This window comes from Balaenoptera borealis (genome assembly GCF_965194805.1).
Source record: "Balaenoptera borealis genome assembly, chromosome: 21".
Taxonomy (NCBI): domain Eukaryota; kingdom Metazoa; phylum Chordata; class Mammalia; order Artiodactyla; family Balaenopteridae; genus Balaenoptera; species Balaenoptera borealis.
In genome coordinates, this window is record NC_138880.1 from 19,955,919 (window position 1) to 19,979,206 (window position 23,288).

At 41.8% G+C, this 23,288-nt stretch overlaps 2 protein-coding genes across 3 annotated transcripts in view; one reads left to right on the forward strand and one right to left on the reverse strand.

Annotated features, from left to right (window-relative positions):
- The window catches only part of PDGFRL (platelet derived growth factor receptor like), a 46,740-nt gene extending 44,898 nt beyond the window's left edge, over nucleotides 1-1,842 (forward strand). The window contains exon 6 of one of the 2 annotated variants that reach the window (XM_082374812.1): nucleotides 1,306-1,488. In XM_082374812.1, the coding sequence (XP_082230938.1) occupies nucleotides 1,306-1,344 (39 nt within the window). In that variant the 3' untranslated portion in view covers nucleotides 1,345-1,488. Of the gene's footprint in view, nucleotides 1-1,305 lie in introns of both variants that reach the window. The other variant, XM_082374811.1, reaches the window with a different exon arrangement.
- Nucleotides 1,843-2,470: 628 nt separating this feature from the next.
- The window catches only part of MTUS1 (microtubule associated scaffold protein 1), a 161,293-nt gene continuing 140,475 nt past the window's right edge, over nucleotides 2,471-23,288 (reverse strand). Inside the window, 8 exon segments of the mRNA XM_082374787.1 lie at nucleotides 2,471-4,661; nucleotides 4,663-4,771; nucleotides 5,324-5,421; nucleotides 7,946-8,062; nucleotides 10,754-10,849; nucleotides 11,004-11,077; nucleotides 12,507-12,612; nucleotides 14,006-14,220. Coding sequence (XP_082230913.1) covers nucleotides 4,515-4,661; nucleotides 4,663-4,771; nucleotides 5,324-5,421; nucleotides 7,946-8,062; nucleotides 10,754-10,849; nucleotides 11,004-11,077; nucleotides 12,507-12,612; nucleotides 14,006-14,220 — 962 coding nt within the window. The 3' untranslated portion in view covers nucleotides 2,471-4,514.

Consider the following 23,288-nt stretch of genomic DNA (forward strand, 5'->3'; position numbering starts at 1 on the left):
ATGGCTTTTTTTTAAGTACAGGAAAAAAGTTACTGGGTTCCCTTAGGCAATTCAGTCAATGTACTCCATGTTATTTTTCTTCATGACCCTTAAGGAAGGGGACAGGGCATGAACAGGAAAGGAGGGCCTCCTTCCTTCACCCGCAACCTCAATCTTCAATCTTAATTCTGGGTCGATTGGAGGCCAGTCTAACCTCCTTCTGGAATCCTTCAGTATTCTCCCCTATAAAAGCTGGGCCCCAGGGCAAGGAGCTCTAAACAGACAACCACCAAGTTGGCATATAAACCCAGGCCTTCAAAAAGGTGCTGTGAGGCCGAGATCATTTTAAAATAGACTTCCCATAAAAACAACTCCAGCACATGTAGCCTCTGGGCCTGTTCTGCTCACAAAAATAAACAGCTTTGCTACCAACATGGAATAATCCCTTTGTTGCCAGAAGAGATTTGGCCTCCTAAAATGTACTCGGTAGCCGGTACACTTCTGGTTTAAGGGCTGTGATCGGTGGAAAATAACTCCCCCTGGAGAATGGTACTTTTCTGGTACTAGGTACTTGTTTTTAAAAAGTGTTGTTCCATTTAGAAGACATTAATAATTTTCATTAGAGGTGGGTTTTTTTTTTACGTTGCTAATTATTAGCAGAAAGGGTATTAATTTCGTAATACTATAAATATTACAATTATGTTAAACTAATCCAGAAAACACTACTTATCACCAAAGTTGGATGAAGCATCTCAAAAGTGACCATCTCACTTTCTAGAAAGACGAAGTTAAGTCACCTAGGGTATCACGTTATCCATCCTCGGTACAACTTCTCTCCCACTGTAGTCCTACGGCACATTTGACTAATCTTATGTCTCCCTCTCCCAGTCTGAACAATTAGGAGCTCGTATTCATTTACACGGTGAGTGCTTCGGGCTTCTTTTTGACTTTAAGTTCTGTGAATAAGAACCCCTGCGCAAAAGGGTGAACGTGGGGAGTGTCAACAGGAGAGCAGTGGAAAGTTTTATCTGTATTCTTATGGCTAATACCAGTCCCACATTCTTGGAGTTCCAAAAGAATAAAATTTATATTAAGTAGAAACATTGATGAAAAGGGCAGAAAGAGAAAGCCAAACAGCATAATGAAATTCAAGACTCTGCTTGGAAAAAATGCAGCCTAAACTGACTAGACAGTGTGTCAGAGCTCCCATGAGCTGCGCATACCAAATAGTCTTTTTAGAAGCATGTGTTTTGCACTTTGAAAGGGATACTCAACAGCGGAGGATGAATGGGAGCTGTTTACAGCAGCTTGTGGTTTGTGCTTCAGCCCCTGCGGGTGTCGTTCAACAGGATGAAAGGCCCGTGACGATTCAAGACACTTGGCGGCTGATCCAGAGAGGACTGGGCCACACCACGAGGATCTCCCAGAGCGTTCTGATCCTTGAAGACTTTGAGACGGTTGACGCAGGTTATTACATTTGCACCGCTCAGAATCTCCGAGGACAGACCTCAGTAGCTACCACTGTGGAGTTTTCCTGACTTGGAAGACGAAGTATAAATGAATTGATGGAAAGCCCACTTGTGTACACAACCAGCTCCAGGGTTCTTTTGACGAGTGCTTTGCCAGAGGCTGATGTCAAGCGCCAAACCCCAGGCCCTGCCTTGTGAGTCAGACCCAGACCTCCAAACTAAAAGGAAGTCACCCGGTCTAATTATAGAAGTGTTAATTCTAACAGAAAGCATGTATTCTGACTGCTGACCTACGTATATGGGTTTCTAGTGTTTATACTAAGAAGGCCTATATGTAAACAACTTTATATAATCATTTCTATTAAACGAGCAAGTTTTTGTAAAAAACAAAAAATGGGCTAAGTGTTCGTTTTTTAAGTTGGCTTGAAGTACATCCAGAAGGATTTTTTTGGCAGCAATGTCTGAGTCAATACCTAATATTCTCTTTGATATAACAACCACAAAATATGAGAATCTAAAAATGGAGTAATATATAGTTCAACTATACATGAACTATTGTAATGATATAAAGGTATCAAAAAATATGTAAACCTTTTAACTGCTGCACTCAAAAGTACTAGTTCTAGATAAGACATTCTATAAGAACCACAGCATGTGTTTTTAAAAGTTTAACTTTTGATGTAAAATAGATGCACAGATCAAGGAAGATTCAACTTCATTTAGGCTTTTTTTTTTTTTTTTTTTTCAAAAATATTGACTGTAGCTGTTCCAATTTTCTTATGTTATACAGCAGAACTTATTATTAAAACCAGTAAAAGTTTATTTCTCAAATACACATAGCTTCGAATATAGAAAAGAAAAGCTCTAAGTCTAGCTCTGTGAGCCAAATTTCAGCCCATGACCAATTTTGTGGTTGCATTGGAAATTCCTGGGAAATAGGTTAAGAGGAGACACGATGTCAATTCCTATGCTGCTATAAACTGGGTAACACCTTGGAGAGTGAAGTATGTCAGAGGATTCAGTTCTTCTATTGAATATTCCAGCATTATTTATTCGATCAAAGTAAAATACTTTCCATCACTACAAACTGAGCACAACTACAGTTGTTTACACATCCGTATTTTTATGACGTGCCAACATTTTGCATCCTAAGTGATCACATTTGGTTTGAAGATAATTTTACAGTTCCGTGTTTTGTTTCCTATCTTCTCTCCTGTTGTCTCCCATTCTCTGAAGACATTTTACATTAATTGTGTAAGGATCATTTCCCCAGACACCTAAATGGCGTGGAGCACAGCAGGGAACAGCACGAGATTTACCATGTGCAGGGAATGGATGGCAAACCCAACTTTGGCTAAGGACATTGAGAACAACTTGGAAAGGCGAGCAGAGAGATTCCAGGAGGTGGCAGTGAACCTACGTTCCCATTTATCAGAAACAAATATGGAAGGGTACACACATAATCAACGGTTGGAGGTTAAAAACTTCAGACACAATCACTAGTAAAACAAAAACAAAAAAAAACATGCATCATGAATATCAATCTGCTTTGTAGTGTATATGTAAATGTCAACTCAAAGGTCCACCTCTAGTAGCCTGAATCTGTTCTTACTATAGGGCTTATTTGTACAGCCATCAAACATCAGTAATGCTGATTAGTAAATACTGACAGCACAAGCTTGACACATGCAGGGAGACAGAGAAAAAAGCCACAGTTCTTCCTTCCACCTCCCCCAAAGTATTAGAAGTGGGGGAAGTAATAAGTGAAGTTTTGAAAAGAAATTGAAATGCAAATTGGAGAAGAATTGTACAAGCTACATTCTTCTCTCATCAGCTGGTCATTCTGCTACCTTCCCAAGGACAGAAGGATTCCTCAAAGGTACGTGGAAGTTTAGCATTATCTCCAGAGACTGTTTTGTTCCATTATCAAGGTGCTCCTATTCATCCATAAGCACTGAGTCCTATCTTTCTTAGTTCTGCTAGCCAATGACTCTTTTTCATTCTTTAATCTCTCTAGGATTTCCCAAAATTTGTACTATCGGATCCAGGCCTTGGTTTATTTGGAAAGTGGTTCAGCACCTTGAAGATGAGCTGGCTCTGGAAAAGCATATTCCTTGCCCCAGAGAAAAGTAGGAAGGAGGTAGAAGGTTTGCTTTTGTGGCTCTGGATGGGGGAGAAAGGAGAGGGGGGAATGGGGATAGTGGGAGAGAAGCAGCCAGTTGAAATCACTGAGGATAGCTCAGATCAAGATAAAAATAAGGCAGAAAGCAATCCATTGGTACTGCCCTTTCCTTATACAGATTTCTTTTTAAGCAAAATTAGGGTTCTACATTTGCTCATAGCCTGAGAAAATGGATTGTAGTATTTTACGTCCACATGGGTAAGTTTAAAAAATCTAGCTAGTTTCAAGTGACATGGCTAAACACTGAAAGGCTGCCAACAAGTTACTCCAAAAGGATGCAAAGCATGAACAGACGCGGGCAAGTCAGAGCTCTTTCTGTCTCTCCCCCTCCCCCCACGGCAAAGGGCTGAGCGGGGTTGGTGGTAAAGAATCCTCGTTCTAGCAACTATTGCTCGCTCTTCTATGGCTTTGGCAGAGATGCATACGCTGACTATTGTTCGATCAGCACATCTCCAGACAGACTCGGCAAAGGAGGCAGCATCAGACACGTGACACTCGGTTACATCCACTTCATTCACACATCCCCAGTCAGACCAAAATGTAAATCACAGGAAGGTGTCTGTGGTGAAGAATGTTACAAAGGTTATATAAATCTTTATCATCTTAACAGGCCCCTGAGAGTTTTCCCCTTTCCGCGTAGGTGAAAAAGGCAACGAACAAGATCTTCTCGTTCCGTAAGTGCTTTGTGCAACGGCGTCCACGGAGATCCATTCCGACGGCATCGCTGGGGGAGGGGTCTCCCGGACCGAGTCGGAAGCCTTCCTCCAGAGTTCTGGGCTTGTCTGGAAGGGGCCGGTTCGGGCCATGACTTTCCAGTTCTAGGGCAGGCTGTGCGTGTCAGCAAAGGTGGCTCCAGCACCCCCACTGCCACGATTGTGGGTGGGTCAGTACTGCAGAAACGCAGTCTGTCTCCAGCTCCCAGGAAGGTCATCTGGGCGAGATGCTGGGGCTGGGGAAGGAGCCGGAGTTCCGCGGCGACTGGAAGGGGATGGCGGGCGACGTGGGGGACCTCTTGGGGCTGCACAGGTCCCCGTTGTGCAGCTTCCACAGCAGCTCCTCATTCTCCATGGAGAGGCGCTTGTTGACTTTGGACTCCTTCTCCAGCGACTCTTGCAAGACGGCCTGCTCCGTGGAAAGTTGCCTGGAAGACAAAAAAAAAAAAAGCCAGAAATCCTGTGACTGAATTGCTTTTTTCTTTTTTTTTTAAAGGTTGAAAAAAATCTTACTATTTTAAATTTGAGAGCCCCAAATGATCTCTTTGGAATAAAAGGAGCTACTATGCGTGGGTACTGGGCTGGCAGAGAAACCCGGGAAGTGTGACCTAGAGCCGAAGAGAAAGCTGCACTTCGGGGCAATTTCATAGTAGGGTGAGTGACGCTCCCACAGCTATGCTGCATGTCTTAAGACCCTCGTACGTGTTGGTCTGTCTCCTGTTTGGTCTTGTGGTGCTCTTTCTCTGAAAGGGAAGGGAAGGGAAGGCTTGCCCGCTGAGGGCTCAGCCTTTGGTCCAGGCCACTGTGGTAAAGGCACTAAATGCTACAATCGTATTTTTCTGGATAGAAATCAGAACCTCATTAACTACCCGCTTCTGTTGCATTTCCAGGAGGGGCATGGGTGGAGTGTGGTGAGACAGTAACACTCGATGTTCGAGGAAGGGAGGAGCTCGGGGAAAATAGGACAGTTTTATTTTTACCTTGAAATTGCCATGTGCTTGTCCATCCGCGCTTTTAGTTCTTCATTCTCCTGCTGGAACCGCTTCAGTTTGTCCACCAGTGCTGTGTTGTTGTCCACCTTGGTGTCAACAAGAGGACCAACATTTACACATTATAGATTACATAAAGCCCCTTATTTCCCTAAGGTACCTACCTTCCTGACACCAGCACACACTGGAGAGACTTAATTCGGGAAAGTTGAATAGTATGTTGACTGTCTCTACACTGACGCGCAGCAAAACAGAGCATGTGGATATTACTTTTTAAAGGTCTGCCAGGCCACGTGAAAATGGACAAACCCAGGGGGTTAGTGATTTGTTCAAGTTCACATGGTTTTAGAATTCCCAAGAATTGGTGCCCTGCCTTTGGCAACCCTGGGGGCTGTGCCTCTTTCAGTTTCAAGGTGATAAACATTGGCTGCCTAGCCGCCGTTTTCTTTATCAGAGGCACTACAGCTTCTTGTGGTAAATTCTGAAAGGAAAAAAGAATCCCACATTTGATGAAAATTCAGTTTGTGGCCATGTTTAATATGACTTTAATCATGGTCTCCCGGTTACTCTTCAGCGTTTACCTCCGAGTGGCCACATAAAGCAATCCACAAAGCTCTATAGAGCCTTAAAATAAACAAGTGACACTACAGAAAGCATTCCTCTTTAGTTGAACTAAAGATACGTTTGTTTGCCTATGGCTTGCCCAGGCTAAACTTTCAAACTGATCAGTTGACAGATTGAAGGATAAAAGCCCAGAAGACGTTGAATCAGTTGATGAATTGCCAGTTACATCCCTGCTTACTTTCTAAAGGTAAGATTTTATTACTTGCTCGGAGGCAACATCACAGCTCTGTCAGAATTCATTCTAAGTCCCTGTCACTGCTGCCCGTGACTAAGCTACTGTCACTCTGGCTCTTAGTTTGCAGTCCTACTGTTCTTAACATCTTATTATCCAGAAAAAGCTTAGGCCAAGCCAACCAAGTGAAATATCCAAAAAAAAAAAAATGTGACTAGCGTGTAAGAAAAAGGGGGCATTGGAATTTCCAGGAAGTATAAAGGAATTCAAGATAAAAACATGAGGTAGGAAAATCTGGAATTAAAGACTGTGGGTAGGAATTAGCCTTAAAATATTAATCTCATCCAATTCCTCATTTTACTGGAGAGGAAACTAGCCCTTGGAAGTTCGCTCTTAGAGCTAATTATCAGCAGAGCTAGTTTTTACACTGAGAAAGCCTCCTCGCTTTCTAAGTGTCTTATTTTCAACAAAGGCCTGGAGCTTACAAATAAGGTAACAGTGGGTTTACCTGTCGCTGTATTAACCCCTTCTTCTGCATATACACCATGCCATGCTGACTAATCTCTTGGGCATGGCAAGGGACAGAAATACTTGTGCATCAACAAAGGTCAAGACATATGAGTAATTTTACAGCAGAGTCTGTTCTTACTGCACCTGATGGTTTGAAGAGTTTTGATGTGTGCATGGCATAAGGGGCAACCAATTATTAACAGGATTATCTGAGTCACTGTTGATGGCCACATTGGCAGTTATGAGACCTGATACAACAGGATGACCTTTGGCAGGAACTGGTGTATATACTAGGTTGGGCCCATTAATAGACCATGAGTTCTTTCCTTCCTTTACAAAAACAAAACTTCCTGGTCATTCAAAGTGCCCATCTATCCACATGGGGGCTTAGCTCTTACCTCGCTTGATAGGTAATAGTCTCTAGAAGAAAACCAAACACCAAAACCCAAACAAACAAACTAATGATGAGTGACTTCCATGCCCCCCTACTGTCCAGGGCTGGTTTGGGTTTGAATTGAGGTACTTACTCAACACTGAGTCGCCCAGAATTAGGGGGAGAAGGGACAAGCAGTGCGAGGGGCCTGGCGCAGTCACAAGTGGTGCACAAAGCACAGCAGTGGCTGGGAACACCTGTGCTACCGCGGCAAACCCTGCAGGCTTGGCTAGACTCCTGGCTCTCAGCAGTCGTGTTCCAGGGCTGGACCAAGGCTCACACACGCACGCAGTCCTGGATGGGCTCGTCACACGCTAACGTCTGCTAACGTCAGTTCTGTCCTAGAGGCCGCAAACTAAACTTTATTCATATTTTGCAGGGTGCTGGCTACTCGTACAACCGGATTAATTTTATAAGAGGGCAATTCTTTTATCACAGTCTAATTCACACGAAGCAAGATGAAGAATTTAGATCGCAAGATTCAATTGCTCTGATGGAATTAGTTTATGTACTCAACAGTTTTGAGCAAAAGAAACCCACCCAGAGGTGGTGGTATATTAAAGGACAGCTTTTACATTATTTAAAAATTCTTCTTACGCAGGTGGATATTCCCAGACCACTGAAACGGGAGACACTTGCCTGTTGTCATTTTTCCAAACACTGAATGCTACCTTACACGTTCCTTGAAAAGAATGTTCTAGAAGGTAGCAATGAATAAGCCTTAAGCTGACATGGAAAAGAAAGTTTAACCTCTTCTACCTCTCCTATGTTTCCCATCTTTAAATAGCAATTAAGACAATTCCACAGGTCTAGTTCAGAGGCCGGTTCCTGTGCCTCAGGTATTACCCCGTTTAAGGTTCTGAATGAAATGTACCAGTTTCTCCATTTTCATTAACTTGATGTCCTGTTGGTGCAGCTTCTCATTCTTGATCTCTAAAACAGCTTTCAGGCTTTCTAACTCTTGCTCCAGATACATGATCTGAGGGTTTTTCTGGAAAACACACAGCAGAATATGGCTGTGACTGATCATTTAACACAATCACATGGTTCAAACTCTTAATATAAAGACATTTGATTAGATTTAGAAATTAAACAAGTAGCAAGAGACATCAACCTTCTTACAGCAGTTTCAAAGAAAGGTGAAAAGAAGGGTTAAGATATTTTTAACTTCAAAGTCTTTGGTCTTAAGAATGAAATAAAACATTTCACATTTGAAAACAAACATTTCACTGACTTATCAGTAACTTAATATGGAAAAAACATTGGTAGCACCAAATATTTTATTGGAAGTAAGATAAAAAGCACAGCTTACAATACAAAACAGAACTCTGGCTAGTACGCAATTCCAAGTCTTGGACAGGTGTCGGGGGAGAAAGGGAACAATAGTTCTCTCTATCCAAAGTCAGTAACTCATGAGGAATGAACGGGCAGTGCGTTTACTGGGCTCTCTGGAAAACAAGAGGAATGGCAATCACGTGCTGAGTCTTTTGGACGTTCGCTACGATGGGACAAGGTTGGCCCGGCCATACTTCTAGAGCAGGATTAACACCCCATCATTTTGTGACACCCGAACACCTCCATGGCACAGAGCCCGTGCACTACGAAAAGTCTATGCAAGATAAACACTATGTAAGGGGAGATCATCCTCTGAGAGCACGAGACCAGGGTGGATTCCCCAACTCCTTGCTTTAATTACTGAAATTCAAGTGAACCTTCCAAAATGCATGACACAAGCTAAAGGCACAAAATCTATTGATCTGGGGTTCAGCGAGGGAATTTCTCAGACAAGAGTCAGTGGTGGTGATCATCAAAACTATCCTCCCGGACAGTGGTTAACGCTCTGGAGCAACCCTCAGGGAGAATCAGGGAAGGTGCCCTTGGGGATCACTTAAACCCCTCACTTCGCAGAAGGAGACAGAATTCCACAGCTCAAGCGACCTACCTGCTCAGGGCCCGAAAGTGCTGGGGTGGCGACCAACCCCCGATCCTCAACTCCAGGGCTCTTCCAAAAACTTTCTACATTTCATATACTGTGATCCTTTTACATATGATTTTTTTAAACCATAAAGAGAGCAAATCCCATCTTGCTGATTTTTAAAGTCAGAGCGCATGCAGCCTCCCTCCCAGTGCACCTTTTCCTACTTCTCTGCCCACCTGGCCCTTTCTCCCTCACTCTCATACACGCTCTTTTCCCACAACCTGGGCAGGCTTAGGTGGGGTAAGGCATGAGACAGTCCTGCTTTCCTCAACCTGTTTCCCTTCTGAACTTTTTCAGGAGCTTCTGCAGGATCAGGAAGCTCTTTAAAAGCTTTCCCTGAACCAAGATTTACACCCTGCATGTGAAGTCTATAGATTTCTTTTGCAATCGAATTTTTCTAAGAGTCTTCCAGAATAAATAGCTTTGAAATTTCATTGAATAGGACCTCATCCAATTGCATTCAAATGTCTAGAGGGTCTCTCAATGACATATCAGCAAAAGAGCTCACTGAGGGACGCAGGTACTTCGAGAGTTGCGACAGGTCTTAAATGGCACAAAAGCTCTGCTTCTGCAGCCCCAGACACAAATACATGGAATGAAAAGACAGAAGCAGCCCCCATCCCCCCGCCAAAAAAAGTTGGGGGGATGCAGAGGAGTAAGGATACAAGTTGCAAGAGAAAGTTGAGTTTACCAGAGAAATTTGTCGTTTTCCAAAGTGAGGACTGGACTTCCCTGGTGGCACAGTGGTTAAGAATCCACCTTCCAATGCAGGGGACACGGGTTCGAGCCCTGGTCCGGGAAGATCCCACATGCCGTGGAGCAACTAAGCCCGTGCACCACAACTACTGAAGCCCACAACTACTGAAGCCTGCGCGCCTAGAGCCCGTGCTCCACAACGAGAAGGCCGCGCACAACGAAGAGTGGCCCCCGCTCGCCGCAGCTAGAGAAAGCCCATGCACGGCAACGAAGACCCAACACAGCCAAAAATAAACAAGGTTTTTAAAAAGTGAGGATTATTCATACAATGAAATATTGTTCAGCCATAAAAAGGAATGAAATGTCTGTACCTGCTACAATATGCACGAAACTTGAGAACATAAGCTGAGGGAAAGAAGCTGACACAAAAAGCCGCATATAGCACAATTTCATGTCAATGAAATCTCTAGAACAGGTACATGGATAGAAACAGAAAGGAGACTGGTGATCCCGTAGGGTTAGGGAGTTTGGGGGGGGAAATGGGGAATGACCGCTAAAGGGTGCAGGGTGTTTTTTGGGGGGGGAGGTGATAAAAGTGTTCTGTAATTAGATCCTGGTGACCAAGGTATAACCTGTGAACTGCTGAATTGTATATTTTACAAGGGTGAATATCGTGGTATGTAAATTATATCTCAATATAGCAAGTTAATTAAAAAATGAAGTCTTTACATAAAACCTGGACCCTAATTGATAGTTTTCCTGTCTTTCTGTAGGTATTAGCTTAGATCACTTGCAATATATTGGATTTCAGCTGTTATGTCAGTTTTTAGAGTTAAAAAAAAAGACACCAGTAGCAGCCACTTTATATGGTTTAAAAATCATACTGCAAGATATGAAAAAGATTCCAAACCCATACTATTTCTCTAGCTGCTGAACACTTAACTGACTCTAAAAGACAGCTAAGCAGAAGAAAAATTCATTAGTGATGGGGGAGCATACACAACTTACTAAATTTGCTTTCTCTCTTGATATTCTTTTTTGTTCTTCTGATTTCAACTTTTCATTTAAAGTGTCATTTTCACTCTTCAAACCATTGATTTGTTTCTAAAACACAAACAGTGAAATGTGGAACATAAGTAAACAAGCAGGCACCAGAAACATTGCAAATGTGCACAGAAACGTACCAAAACCACACAAGCCTCGAGAATGATGATGGCGGGGTGGGCAGGAGGGGTGGTGGTGATTGAGATTTACCTACCTCTAGTGATTCCTGCTTCTCGTAAAGCAAATCCTCAAGTGACTTCTTTTCCATTTCATGGCTTTTCTTGATCTCTGGAAGTGATATTTTTTTGAGTCAATAACATCCAACAAGATCACTGTATTCTACAGTCATTAAAGCACATGGATTCAACAGTTGATTATGAGGCACTGAGCCTACGTTACTTTATATTTGTATGGTACTTTTGTACAAATTAAACTACTTGTTCTCAAATTAGCCCATGAGGTGAGTAGGGCAGATAATTCCCATTTTATGAATGAGAACATAGAGGCCCAGAGAGGCCAGAAGACCTCAGGGAACAAAGAGCACGCCTGGGGGGAATGGGGATGGAGGCGGTCAGACACTGGCCTTCAGACTCCTGGGCAGGAGGCCCTGTGCTCTGTTCCAGTTGCCCTTCACGAACCATCAGAAGTCTCAAATTAAACCCATCTCCAGCAGGAAGGAAGAAAAACAACGTTTACCCAACATCTACCCTGGGCCAGTCACTTTTACATGTTCTCATCTCTGACCTCACACAACAAGTCTGTTTTTCTGATGAGAAGGCCCTTGACAAAGTTCACAGGGTCAGTTCTCACCACATGTCCATATGTTTCTCTGTAGATGCAATGGGTTCGGTGTAACAACTTCAGCTACATGGGCACTTATCTTCTGTAAAAAATGGCTTCTTATTCTTTTATTTCAACCCTTCCAATCATGATGAAATAATAAAACACATCTTTTTATTCAACAAATGTCATCTACATTTCACAGCAGTGCTGGTATGCAGAAGTGCCTGGCATGGATCCTTCACCATGGTCAGGATATAAACTGACACTCAACTTCCCAGGATCGGAAGTGGTCAAGCACAACTATTACCAAAAGGGCCTTAAAGTTCCTTAAAAGTTCATTCTATTTCCTAAAAGGGGCACTTCCCTGGTGGCACAATGGTTAAGAATCTGCCTGCCAATGCAGGGGACACGGGTTCAAGCCCTGGTCCGGGAAGATCCCACATGCCACGGAGCAACTGAGCCCGTGCACCACAACTACTGAGCCTGTGCTCTAGAGCCCGTGAGCCACAACTACTGAGCCCACGTGCCACAACTACTGAAGCCCGTGTACCTAGAGCCCGTGCTCCGCAACAAGAGAAGCCACCGCAATGAGAAGCCCGCGCACTGCAATGAAGAGTAGCCCCCGCTCACCGCAACTAGAGAAAGCCTGCGTGCAGCAACGAAGACCCAACACAGCCAAAAAATACATTAAAAAAAAACAAAACAAAACTATATTTCCTAAAAGGCTGGCATTTGTAACAAACTATTATTTGCATCCTTAGGGGAAAGGGGATCTCCTCACAATGAACAATGCAAAAAGAAACCAAAAAACACTCCAAACTGAATACCACAGGGTATTCTCTAGAGGGGAAAGTTATGAATCATTTCCGTTTTAAAACATATCACGCTGTTCCACTAGCTCTTATTCTATTTCAATAGAAAAAAGCATTCTTGCCTGAAAGGGAGGTTTCATAGGCCTTCTTTAGCAAGTCTATTTTCTCTGAGTGGCTTGCTTCAATTTCCAACTTTGAGGTTTCATGGGCAGCACTTAAGTTGTCAAACTATAAGAAAAAAACCAAAACAAGACAATAGTTTACCAGTAAAAAGTCCTAAGGTGAATAATAAGCAGCAGCATGAGGAAATCTGACACCTGAGCTTGCATTCAAGTCGAAGGCCTACCAGACACATGTAAAGAACAACCCATTGGGGTTTGCCAGCCCCCATGCCCCACTCCACCCTGCCTCAGGAACACGACACGCAGCTCTCCAGGTTCATGGATGGAAAGGGCTGAGTCCACCATACGGAACGAGGATACGTTCCACGGTGACAGGACCATACAAGCTCTACGCCTGTCATGCTGGCCTCTATATTCTCGGTCCCTAGCACATGCCTGGCATATAGTCGGCACTGTGTAAATATCAGCTAAATGAAAAACTAATTTTTAAATGGGAACAAGGAAATTAAAGAGAGGTTTAGGATATACTATTAAGTGAAAAATACGAGTTATTAAACAAGAGCCATTTTCAAAAAGAAGAAGAAATGCAAGCCAATATTTTAGCAGCACCAGAATGTTTGCAAAGGGATTATTTCTAGGTAGTAGGATAAAGGGATGTTTTATTTTATTTTTTAAAATATATCCGAAAAGAAACAAAAACGCTAATTTGAAAAGATACATGCACCCCAATGTTCATAGCATTATTTATAATTGTCAACATATGGAAGCAACCTAAATGTCCATCAACAGATGAATGGATAAAGAAAATGTGATACACTATATATATATGGACCACTACTCAGCCATAAAAAAGAATGACATTTTCCATTTGCAGCAAAATGGATAGACTTGGAGAGCCATTATGCTAAGTGAAATAAGACAGAGAAAGACAAATACTGTATGATATCACTTATACGTGGAATTTAAAAAATACAACAAACCAGTGAACATAACAAAAAAGAAGCAGACTCACAGATATAGAGAACAAACTAGTGGTTACCAGTGTGGAGAGGGAAAGGGGAGGGGCAAGATAGGGGTAGAGGAGTAAGAGGTACAAACTATTAGGTATAAAACAAGCTACAAGGATATTGTACAACATGGGGAGCACAGCCAATATTTTATAATAACTATAAATAAAGTTATAATCTTTAAAAATTGTGAATCACTATATCGTACACCTGTAACATATAATCTTGTACAGCTATACTTCAATTAAAAAATTTTTTTAAAGGGTTTTAAATTTTATCTTTTTTTCGTCTGATCTTTTGCTCAACGTATGTACATTGCTTTGATCATAAAAAATTTAATTTAAACTTTTCATTTATTTAAATTTTAAAGAAGTTCATCAAGGGATGTCCAACAAAGAGAAGGTCATCAAAGGAAGGCCATCATCAGACAACAGTTAGAATTCAAATTAATAGCCATGGCCAAGCACATGCTCAGGTTCTGAAAGCACAGACCTGCTCCTGTAACTGAGTTTTGTACTTCTCTGCTTCTTCGATGTAGATATTCTGAAGCTTTTCACACTCCCCGGTGTAAAATTCTTTAAGCCGATTCTCCAGCTCTGTTATATCAGTCTGGTGCTGCTGGTTTAGCTTCTGGACAAATCCTTCATAAGCTATTTGCAACTCATTCCTGGCTTTTTCTAACTTCTCACAGGTGGTTGAAGCAGTGACTGAAAAGAGATGGAAAAAGAAAAGGGAAAATGACACTTAACCTGCTAAATGTCCTAAATTCATAACATTCGCACACAGATGTGATGACTCTGGAAGCATAAACACAGGGCTCTCAGAGTACTCGATTCTCTTAGGACCAGATTTTCAAACATAATAGTATAGAAGTGAACGATAAAAGGGAATGAGAGGAAATGGTCTCTGGCAGCAAAAAGCCAATTGTCTATCAAGCAGTAAGAGAAGTCCTTGAGCAGAGCCAGGTTCCCAAGTGAAGAGCACCCTTTCACATGGTGACCAATCAGTGCAGGGGCTGTAACGAGAGGAAGCTCTGATTGGCCGAGGCATCTCTAAGGCGGGCCAGCCACTAGAGGAGGCAGCTGAGATGTAGAAGGAACAGGTAAGACCAGAGAGAAGCAATAAATAGACTTTAAGCTTGTACGCAGTTGAAGCGAATTTAGACTCGTTACTTCAAAAATACAGTAATAAAAACAAAATACTAGAATATATTGAACACAAATCACCAGAACATAAAAACTTTAGGAAAAGTACATTGAGAAGCTACAATATAATGTAAATATATTTTTGAAAGGTTAACATTTTTAAAAGGCAAAGTAATTTGATGAACATAAAATCAGAGCATCCTAACTCTTCAGTACCACTACCAAAAACAGAAGTACTAACAATACCTTGCAGAACTTGCACATAAACACATACCCACACACACTATAATAAATCCTGAAAGAAATGGGACAAAATATATGCAAATGAAGCAACCGACAAGGGATTAATCTCCAAAATATACAAACAGCTCATGCAGCTCAATATCAAAAGTACCCAAATAACCCAATCAAAAAATGGGCGGAAGGGGACTTCCCTGGTGGCGCAGTGGTTAAGAATCCACCTGCCAATGCAGGGGACACGGGTTTGAGCCCTGGTCCGGGAAGATCCCACATGCTTTGGAGCAACTAAGCCTGTGAGCCACAACTACTGAGCTTGCGCTCTAGAGCCCGTAAGCCACAACTACTGAGCAACTACTGAAGCCCATGCACCTAGAGCCCAGTCTCTGCCACAAGAGAAGCCACTGCAATGAGAAGCATGTGCAGCGCAACAAAGAGTAGCCCCTGCTCACTGCAACTAAAGAAAGCCCACACGCAGCAACGAAGACCCAAGGCAGCCAAAAATAAAATAAATAATTAAAAAAAAAAAACTAAATATAGAACTACCATATGACCCAGTAACCCCACTCCTGGGCATATACCTGGAGAAAACCACCATTCAAAAAGATACATGCACCCCAATGTTCATTGCAGCACTATTTACGATAGCCAAGACATGGAAGCAACCTAAGTGTCCATCAACAGAGGAATGGATAAAGAAGATGTGGTACATATATACAATGGAATATTACTCAGCAATAAGAAAGAATGACATAATGCCATCTGCAGCAACATGGATGGACCTAGAGATTGTCATACTGAGTGAAGTAAGTCAGACACAGAAAGATAAATATCATATGATATCGCTTACATGTGGAATGTTAAAAAGAAAATGGGTACAAATGAACTTACAAAACAGAAGTAGAGTCACAGATGTAGAAAACAAATCTATGGTTATCGGGATGGTGGGGGAAGGATAAATTGGGAGATTGGGACTGACATATACACACTACTATATGTAAAATAGATAACTAGTAAGAACCTGCTGTATAGCACAGGGGACTCTACTCAATACTCTGGAATGGCCTACATGGGAAAATAATCTAAAAAAGAGTGGATATATGTATATATATAACTGATTCACTCTGCTGTACACCGGAAACTAACACAACATTGTAAATCAACTATATGTCAATAAAAATTTTTTAAAACTCCTGAAAGAGCTCTATCATTTCTTGGGAAGCCTGACTTTGGACTTTTGCAGCCTTCCTGTACTGATGTTAGATATGGGGGAAAGGAGTGCTACTCTGTCTGTAAGGAGGATGCATGTTCTCAACACCCCAGAGTGCCCATGGATTCATGCAAAATGGGTACTGGTAAGTCTGTTTATTATAAAGTAATCCTTATGTCTCGTTTGGTAAGGAATATGTATTTCTGGAGTAGTGGAAGGAAAAAGATTGTTTTAGGGAGGAGAAGAGGATAGTTTAGATCAATGATTATTCTGACCTAAGTAGTGGGAAATTGGCTGGCTCCTGGGATGAATTTCGGGCAATGACGTAGACTTGTTTTCTTGGGAATATGCCACATGGCAGTAGAAATACCAGCCCACACTTGTCCCGTATCAGTATTCCTTCAGAAGTAAAATAAATCATATTGAAATAATGACAAGCATAGTGTCTGCTAAAGAGAACCCTTAAAATTCAAATAAACCCACAAATGTTTACTGAACTAACAGTAAAGGCAAAAACAAAGCAAGAACTACTACCCTGATATCGAGGGTAAGAACTGTATTCCACGATGAGCAATGGGGAGCCGGCACAGTGCACCTTGGGAACTAGAACATTCCCAAGGCAGAAAAGTTGGGGAGAAGACTCAACAAGGCAGATGTAGGCGAGATTATAGAGATCATCAACATCACCGACAGCTCAGGCCTTTGGGACTCTGTTTGGGAAGTTATTTTTTTCTTTAAAAGAATTTATTAAAAGATGATGGCCAGGCCGATTGCTACAGAATACCCTCCTCATATCACTACTTATTTATCAAAGGAGGAAACAGTGATTCACGAAGGCAAATGTTAGCCAAAGAAGTAAACGTATTCGCTTCCACTGCCTTTCCAAAATAATACAAATAAAATTATAGGGCCACAAGCCTCCTTGTGTGAATTCCATGTTACAGCTCATATGAAAGAAGGCAGTAGAAAACTATTTGCGAGCAGTCAATAAAGGAATCAAAATAGCTTTTCTAGTCAGAGAAATCTTGATTTCACACAGGTTTCTGACTTAATTCCCTCAGGATTTCAGATAACAGCAAAGTAAAAAACAAAACAAACAAAAAATTCTAGCTCATCTGAATGCTCATATCTGAGATAAAATGTCTAAGTGAACCAAAAACTAGAAGAGCTTCTGTGTGGAAGTTAGCAGTATGCTACACCTGCCGGATTTCAACACATCTTCTTGTAATCAAAGACTGTCAGTCTGAACGTGTAACTGTATAACTTTAAAATCAAAAAGGATAGATGGAAATCCTCTCACATTGGCGGCCGGACAAGGTGTTTCCTTTTTTTTTTTTTTAAAGAAGCTTAAATAGTGTTTGATTTTGTTGGCCACTGTGCGGAGGTAAAGGGAGGACAGGAGGGAAGGAAGGGTACAGGGAAAAAAAAATGGGTCGGACGGGGGAGCGGTGGTTACTGCTGTTAGGACAACAGTCCCAGGGCAGGCCCGGCCCCAGGTGGTGACATCAGCCTGCAGCTGTGCAGGAACAGCTGGGCTGAAGTGATCCCTCACACAAATGGCTCTACGTTGAGTTAACGGGCCTGAGCTCCTGGGGAAGCACTTATCTGGCATAAAGACTCATGAAATACTTTTCTAAGGGACACACATGTCAACGCTGTATCAAGGGTTCTCAGTACCCCTGTTGGCTGGACACACTCGTGGGGAGAATCAGGGACGCCAGCCCGGGGCTGCAGTCCTGGACTTTTCCTTGTACTTATTTCAATTTAGGAGCGATTTCTATGCCACCTGGGCTCTTACTCCTGTTCTCAGTTTTGTCTCTTCCTTGCTTATTCTCCAGAATTCCACTCACTCTCAGTCAATTAATCAAACACCCAAGACAGCCAAAATCAAACACGAATCTTTCAGAATTCGGACTAAGCAAGGAGTTTTCGCACAGTGTTAGGCGATACTGTTTTCATGAAGTTAGGGCACAGATGCAAAATCCACAGAGTACAAAGTAGTCCTTTTGTCCTTGCTGTTTTAATCATTCTATTAGGCAATTTTTAAAAGCATGTCTGTGATAAAGGACACCAAAGAGACCACTGCCTGCAGAAAAATTGATGGATTATCATTTTTGTGCCCATATTGGTAAAATGCAGAAGCCCTCTCCAGCAATCTATTAATTAAAATGAGAAACAGAGTTTTCAGAATTAAGAAGCAAAAGAAAGAAACCAACTCATTTACAAGATCAGCCCTAAAACATAAGGCCACATTACAAGCTGGAAGTTGACATTTCAACCTGAGATGAACCAGGCCTTAGAAGAATTCGAGGCCAAGGACAGAACAGGAAAAACAGAGGGACACTCCCCTGACAATTTAAAACATGGATAACTAAGCAAGGGAAAAATATTTCAGAAGTGGTGAAATGCTTGAAATTTTTCCTTTTCGATTATTTGGATGACATCTACAGAAGGCCCAATGCCAGAATCAAATGTAACCTTGAGAAGAGAACTGGCTTCGTCCTGGGTCCTTCAGCAGTTTTCCCCAGGAGTGAAGTACAGCCATTACCTAATTGGTCCTGGTGGCCTTTCCTAAGAGAAAGAGGTCAGATTTTTATTATTTCCATCTCATGGAGACCAATTTCCCTTTGGTGACTGATAAGTGTACTGTTTACAATGAAAAACATTACACAACCATGGCCCTAAATTGTTAGTATTCTTTTGAAACGATACACGGCTTTCTTAATTTTTATATCTGAGTAGCAGGTTTCATCATGAGACAACTGGAAATACTTTAATTCTCAGGAACATAAATAAATGTCTTAACAGAATAGAGCTAAATACTTAGGTTCAAATCTCAGCCACACCACTTACCTGCTATGTGATTTGAGCAAATGACTTAAGCTTTCTAAGCCTGAACTTCCTTATTTTTAAAATGGTGCTAATATTAGTGCCTTCCCTGCAGGATTAAATAGAATATATGTGAAGCGCTTGGCCGGTGCCTGACCAGAGTTAAGTATGCAACAAATGTTACTGTTATTATTGCTAGCTTTGCCAAAGTCCACCTTCAAATGTGTCTGAAGAGTCCTAAAAGTCATGCTTGGGGGAGAGGGGTGTCCATGACACAATGTGACAGTTACAAAGATGCACTGCTCGTCTAGTATTCAAAGAAGGTAAACACACACACACACACACACACACACACACACACGCGCGAGGATAGGGTACACATCCACCCCAAAGCTTCACTTTCTAATACTACTGTTCTTGACATTATATGCAATAGAATTTCCCCAACTTTTAGGTAATTTTATCTAAATTGGACATAAAATATGAAAAGAGAAAAAAGAAAAAGAAAACTAGGGAGGTAAGGTCACTCAGAAGATCATGCAAAGTTTCACGATGCCACACAAGAGTTCGTGACCGAAAGAAGAGACAAACAGGAAAGCAAGATGACTTCATTCTCCAGCTGTGCACCCACACTCTCCCTAGACGATTCCAGCAGGCCTGCTGTGGGTGCCAGCTCTTCCTTGAGCAGGGTTCCCTTCTCCGCACCATCCAGGAGGGCAATGAGGTGTCTGGTCCAGCCTCTCCTGCCTCCTCTGGGTCTCTCTCAGTCTCTCTCTCTGGCCACCTCACCTGCTTTTATTTCTGGGCACCTCTCCACTCCTTCCTTTAACAGCACACACTTCTCAGGGCAGACATGCTTTTTAAAAAAACAACTTATAATTGTGGAATAATTTTAGATTGATAGAAAAGGTACAAAGAGACAGTACCAAGAGCTCCCATATACCCTTCACCTAGGTTCCCCGGATGTTACCATGTTATGTAAAGCCAGGACATTTGTCAATACGAAGGTTTTAACGTTGAAGCAATACTATTAACTCTACTACAGACTTTATTCCAATTTCACCAGTTTTTCTACTAATGCCCCCCCTTTTTTAAGAATAAACTTTTTTAGAATAATTTTAGATTTTCATAAAACTCGTAAGGATAGAATAGTTCCTGGATACCTCTCTCCCAGTTTCCCCTAACTTTAACTTTAACTTTAACTTTCTTTCTGTTCTAGGCTCCAACCCAAGATAGCGACCTGCATTGACTCATCACATTTCCTTCGTCTTCTCTAATCTGTGAATGTGTCTTTCCTTGCTTTTCATCATCTTGACAATTTTGAAGTCAGGCATTTTACAGAATGTCCCTCAACTGGGGTTTGTCTGACATTTTCTCTGCCTACTCCTCTGACCCAGAAATTCCACTATTAAGAATATATGTGTGGGACATACTCCCACACATATAAAATGAGGGACATACGAAGCTATTCACTAGAGCATTTTTTGTAAGAGCAAAACATTACAAACAGCCGAATGTCCACCATGAAGAAACTGGTTAAATTAATTATGGTATATCTATATAATGGAATAGTTTCCAAAAAATAATTTTACAGCTGTTTAAAAAAATATTGAGGAAGTTCTTTGTGTATTGATCTTTAAGAAATGCTAAGCAGAAAACAAGGTGCAGAACAGCATGTATAATACTCTGCCACCTGTGTATAAAAAGGAAGGGGAAACAAATATCTATCTTACGTTACTTCTCTTGTACCCCAGCCCCAGAACCATAAATGGGGACATAACCTTCTATCATAGTAGCACTATTATTTCATAGTATTATTCTCTGAAGGGAAATCTGCTGGTGACACACTTCCAGGGCAAGAGACCATGTTGGTTACTCTCTTAAACTGGGGTCTAATCTGCTTCAAATTGGAGATAATATACCTGAACAAAGTAACCAAGAAGCCCTTTTTAAAAAGTAAAATGCTACTTTGTGGAGAAGCTGGTGCCCAAAGAACAACAGAAGGGCAGGGACCTAGACTATCAACAACAAGCATTTCCAACTTCTGCAGATCAGTTTCCTGATACGCCAGGTAGGACTAAATACCACCTGCTCTGCTAACCTTACAGTTTGGTGAGGATAAAGTGAAAGAGTGCTCTATTATGTAGAGTGAGTCTTCACAGACTGTCTGTGGAATGATCATCTACTCAGAAAAGCCCCAGGTTTTGCTCCCCAAAGGTATTGCTTTTTCACAAGACCAAGAAATTTGGCAGACATGCGAGAGAGACAAAGGTCTCTTTCTGAATTTCGAAATTAGCTACAAATAGCTTTCAGATTGCTCTTGGGCATTATATGAATTGACAAGAACTGATTTCAAAAGCCTTCCACTAATCACAACGTACTAGGAATTTACTTTCACAAACCTCCAGCACCGTCAAATCCATTCTCCCATAAATAATACCACCTTCCCTTTAAAACTCAGTTCATACTTTACAAAGTGCTCTCATATTTATTATTCCATGTAATAGAATATAGTCATGTCTTGAGTTAATGACATAGGTATTATCTTAAATCTCACTTTACTAGACTACAGAGGGAACGGACGTGGCAGAACTGGGTCTAGAACTCAATCCGCTCAGCCCTTTTCAGTGCAGGTTCTATAGCACAGAACACGGAACCGGATCCGAGTGGCTGTTTTCTCAACTTGAGATGCATTAAGAGAGAAGTTCATGCATTCATACAATGGACGCCTCAGAATAATAGGGCTTAATTCTCTTGTGCAAGCTAGAGAGACTGCAAAGTAAGGCAGGTAAAAGAATGACCTTTTTTCTCCCTACACTGATTAGTCCTGATGAAATCTTATTCACATGCAGGATGACGGTCTGGTCCAGTCACAGATCTTAGTACAAAGGTGCCAGCTGGGCCTCCACAGAGCCCCGGGTTCTCCCTGCCAATAAAAGTCTGCAAAGGCTTTGCTGTTTTTCAGCTTAGTCACTGGCCAACAACATGCTGCAAAACAGATGCTCTCATAGTCACAACAGCAAACGTTCCATGGACCAATCAAAACACTTAGGCTGGAAAGTGGATCTGAGTCAAAAGCCTGGCTGAATAACCGGCATAAATGTTCTAAGCTTCAGGCCTGAGGAAAGCAAGTTAAGACTTTAAGGAAATCACATTTCAATCAAAAGAATAAATTTAATATTAATGAACAGGTGAGTCTGATACTATTCTGTGTCTCCTCCCTGATGATTCATTTTTAGGGGGCAAGGTTCAAAAGGGCAGGTCAAAGTTACTGGTAGGCAGGGACCTCCCTGGTGGTGCAGTGGTTAAGACTCCACGCTCCCAATGCAGGGGGCCCCAGTTTGATCCGTCCAGGAACTAGATCCCACACGCATGCCGCAAGAGTTTGCATGCTACAAGAGTTTGCATGCCACAACTAAGGAGCCGGCAAGCTGCAACTAAGGAGCCGGTGAGCCACAACTAAGGAGCCCTAGAGCTGCAACTAAGACCTGATGCAACCAAATTAATTAATTAATTTAAAAAAACCCACCTGGGATTTAAAAAAAACAAAACAAACAACAAAAAAAAAACCCAAAGTTACTGGTATGCCTATGATTCGGAAGCCTATGTACAAGAATGGACTCAGTTCAGTTAGAGCTATTTGGTATTATTCTCTTACTCTGCTCACTTAAGTCTTAAGTGTATTTTTTACATTAAATGAACAACATTCTGGACAGCTAGTGTGCTGCCCAAGTGTGGCCCAGGCAGCGCCTGCATCTGAGTCACCTGGATGATCATTACGAGTGGACTCCTCCATCCCAAGCCACCCGAGTCAGAACCGGGGATCTGCAGCTTTAATCTGGCCTATTTTATTACACAGTGAAGTCTGAGAACCACCGTTCTAGACAAATTACATTAAATCAGGAAAAACCGAACATATCAAAACTGGACACGGACAAGTGAGGAAAAAGACCAGGACAAGGAAGAAGACTCAACAGGCTTTCAGAACAGACACACTTGGTAATACTGTGCATCTGTACAGGTGAAAGAACCCAACCTTTCACTTACAGAGACAGCCAGCCAAAGTCTAAATTTAGGACAGACAGGCAAGGATAGAAAAAGAACAAGCCAAGTTTAAGACGGAATCAACTCCATCTTCAATCAACTCAGTGAGATGAAGAATTGTTTTGGCATACGGTTGGTTTTCATTACATATTAATAGATTTTTCATTAAAGCCCACTTCAAAAATCACTTCTGGAATTCTGCAACTCAAAAGTGGCTTAACTGTAAAGAGTTTTAAAATTACTCTAAATATACAACCTCGTTAAACCACAACTGTACACAAAACTAGTGAAAGAATTAACACATTCCATA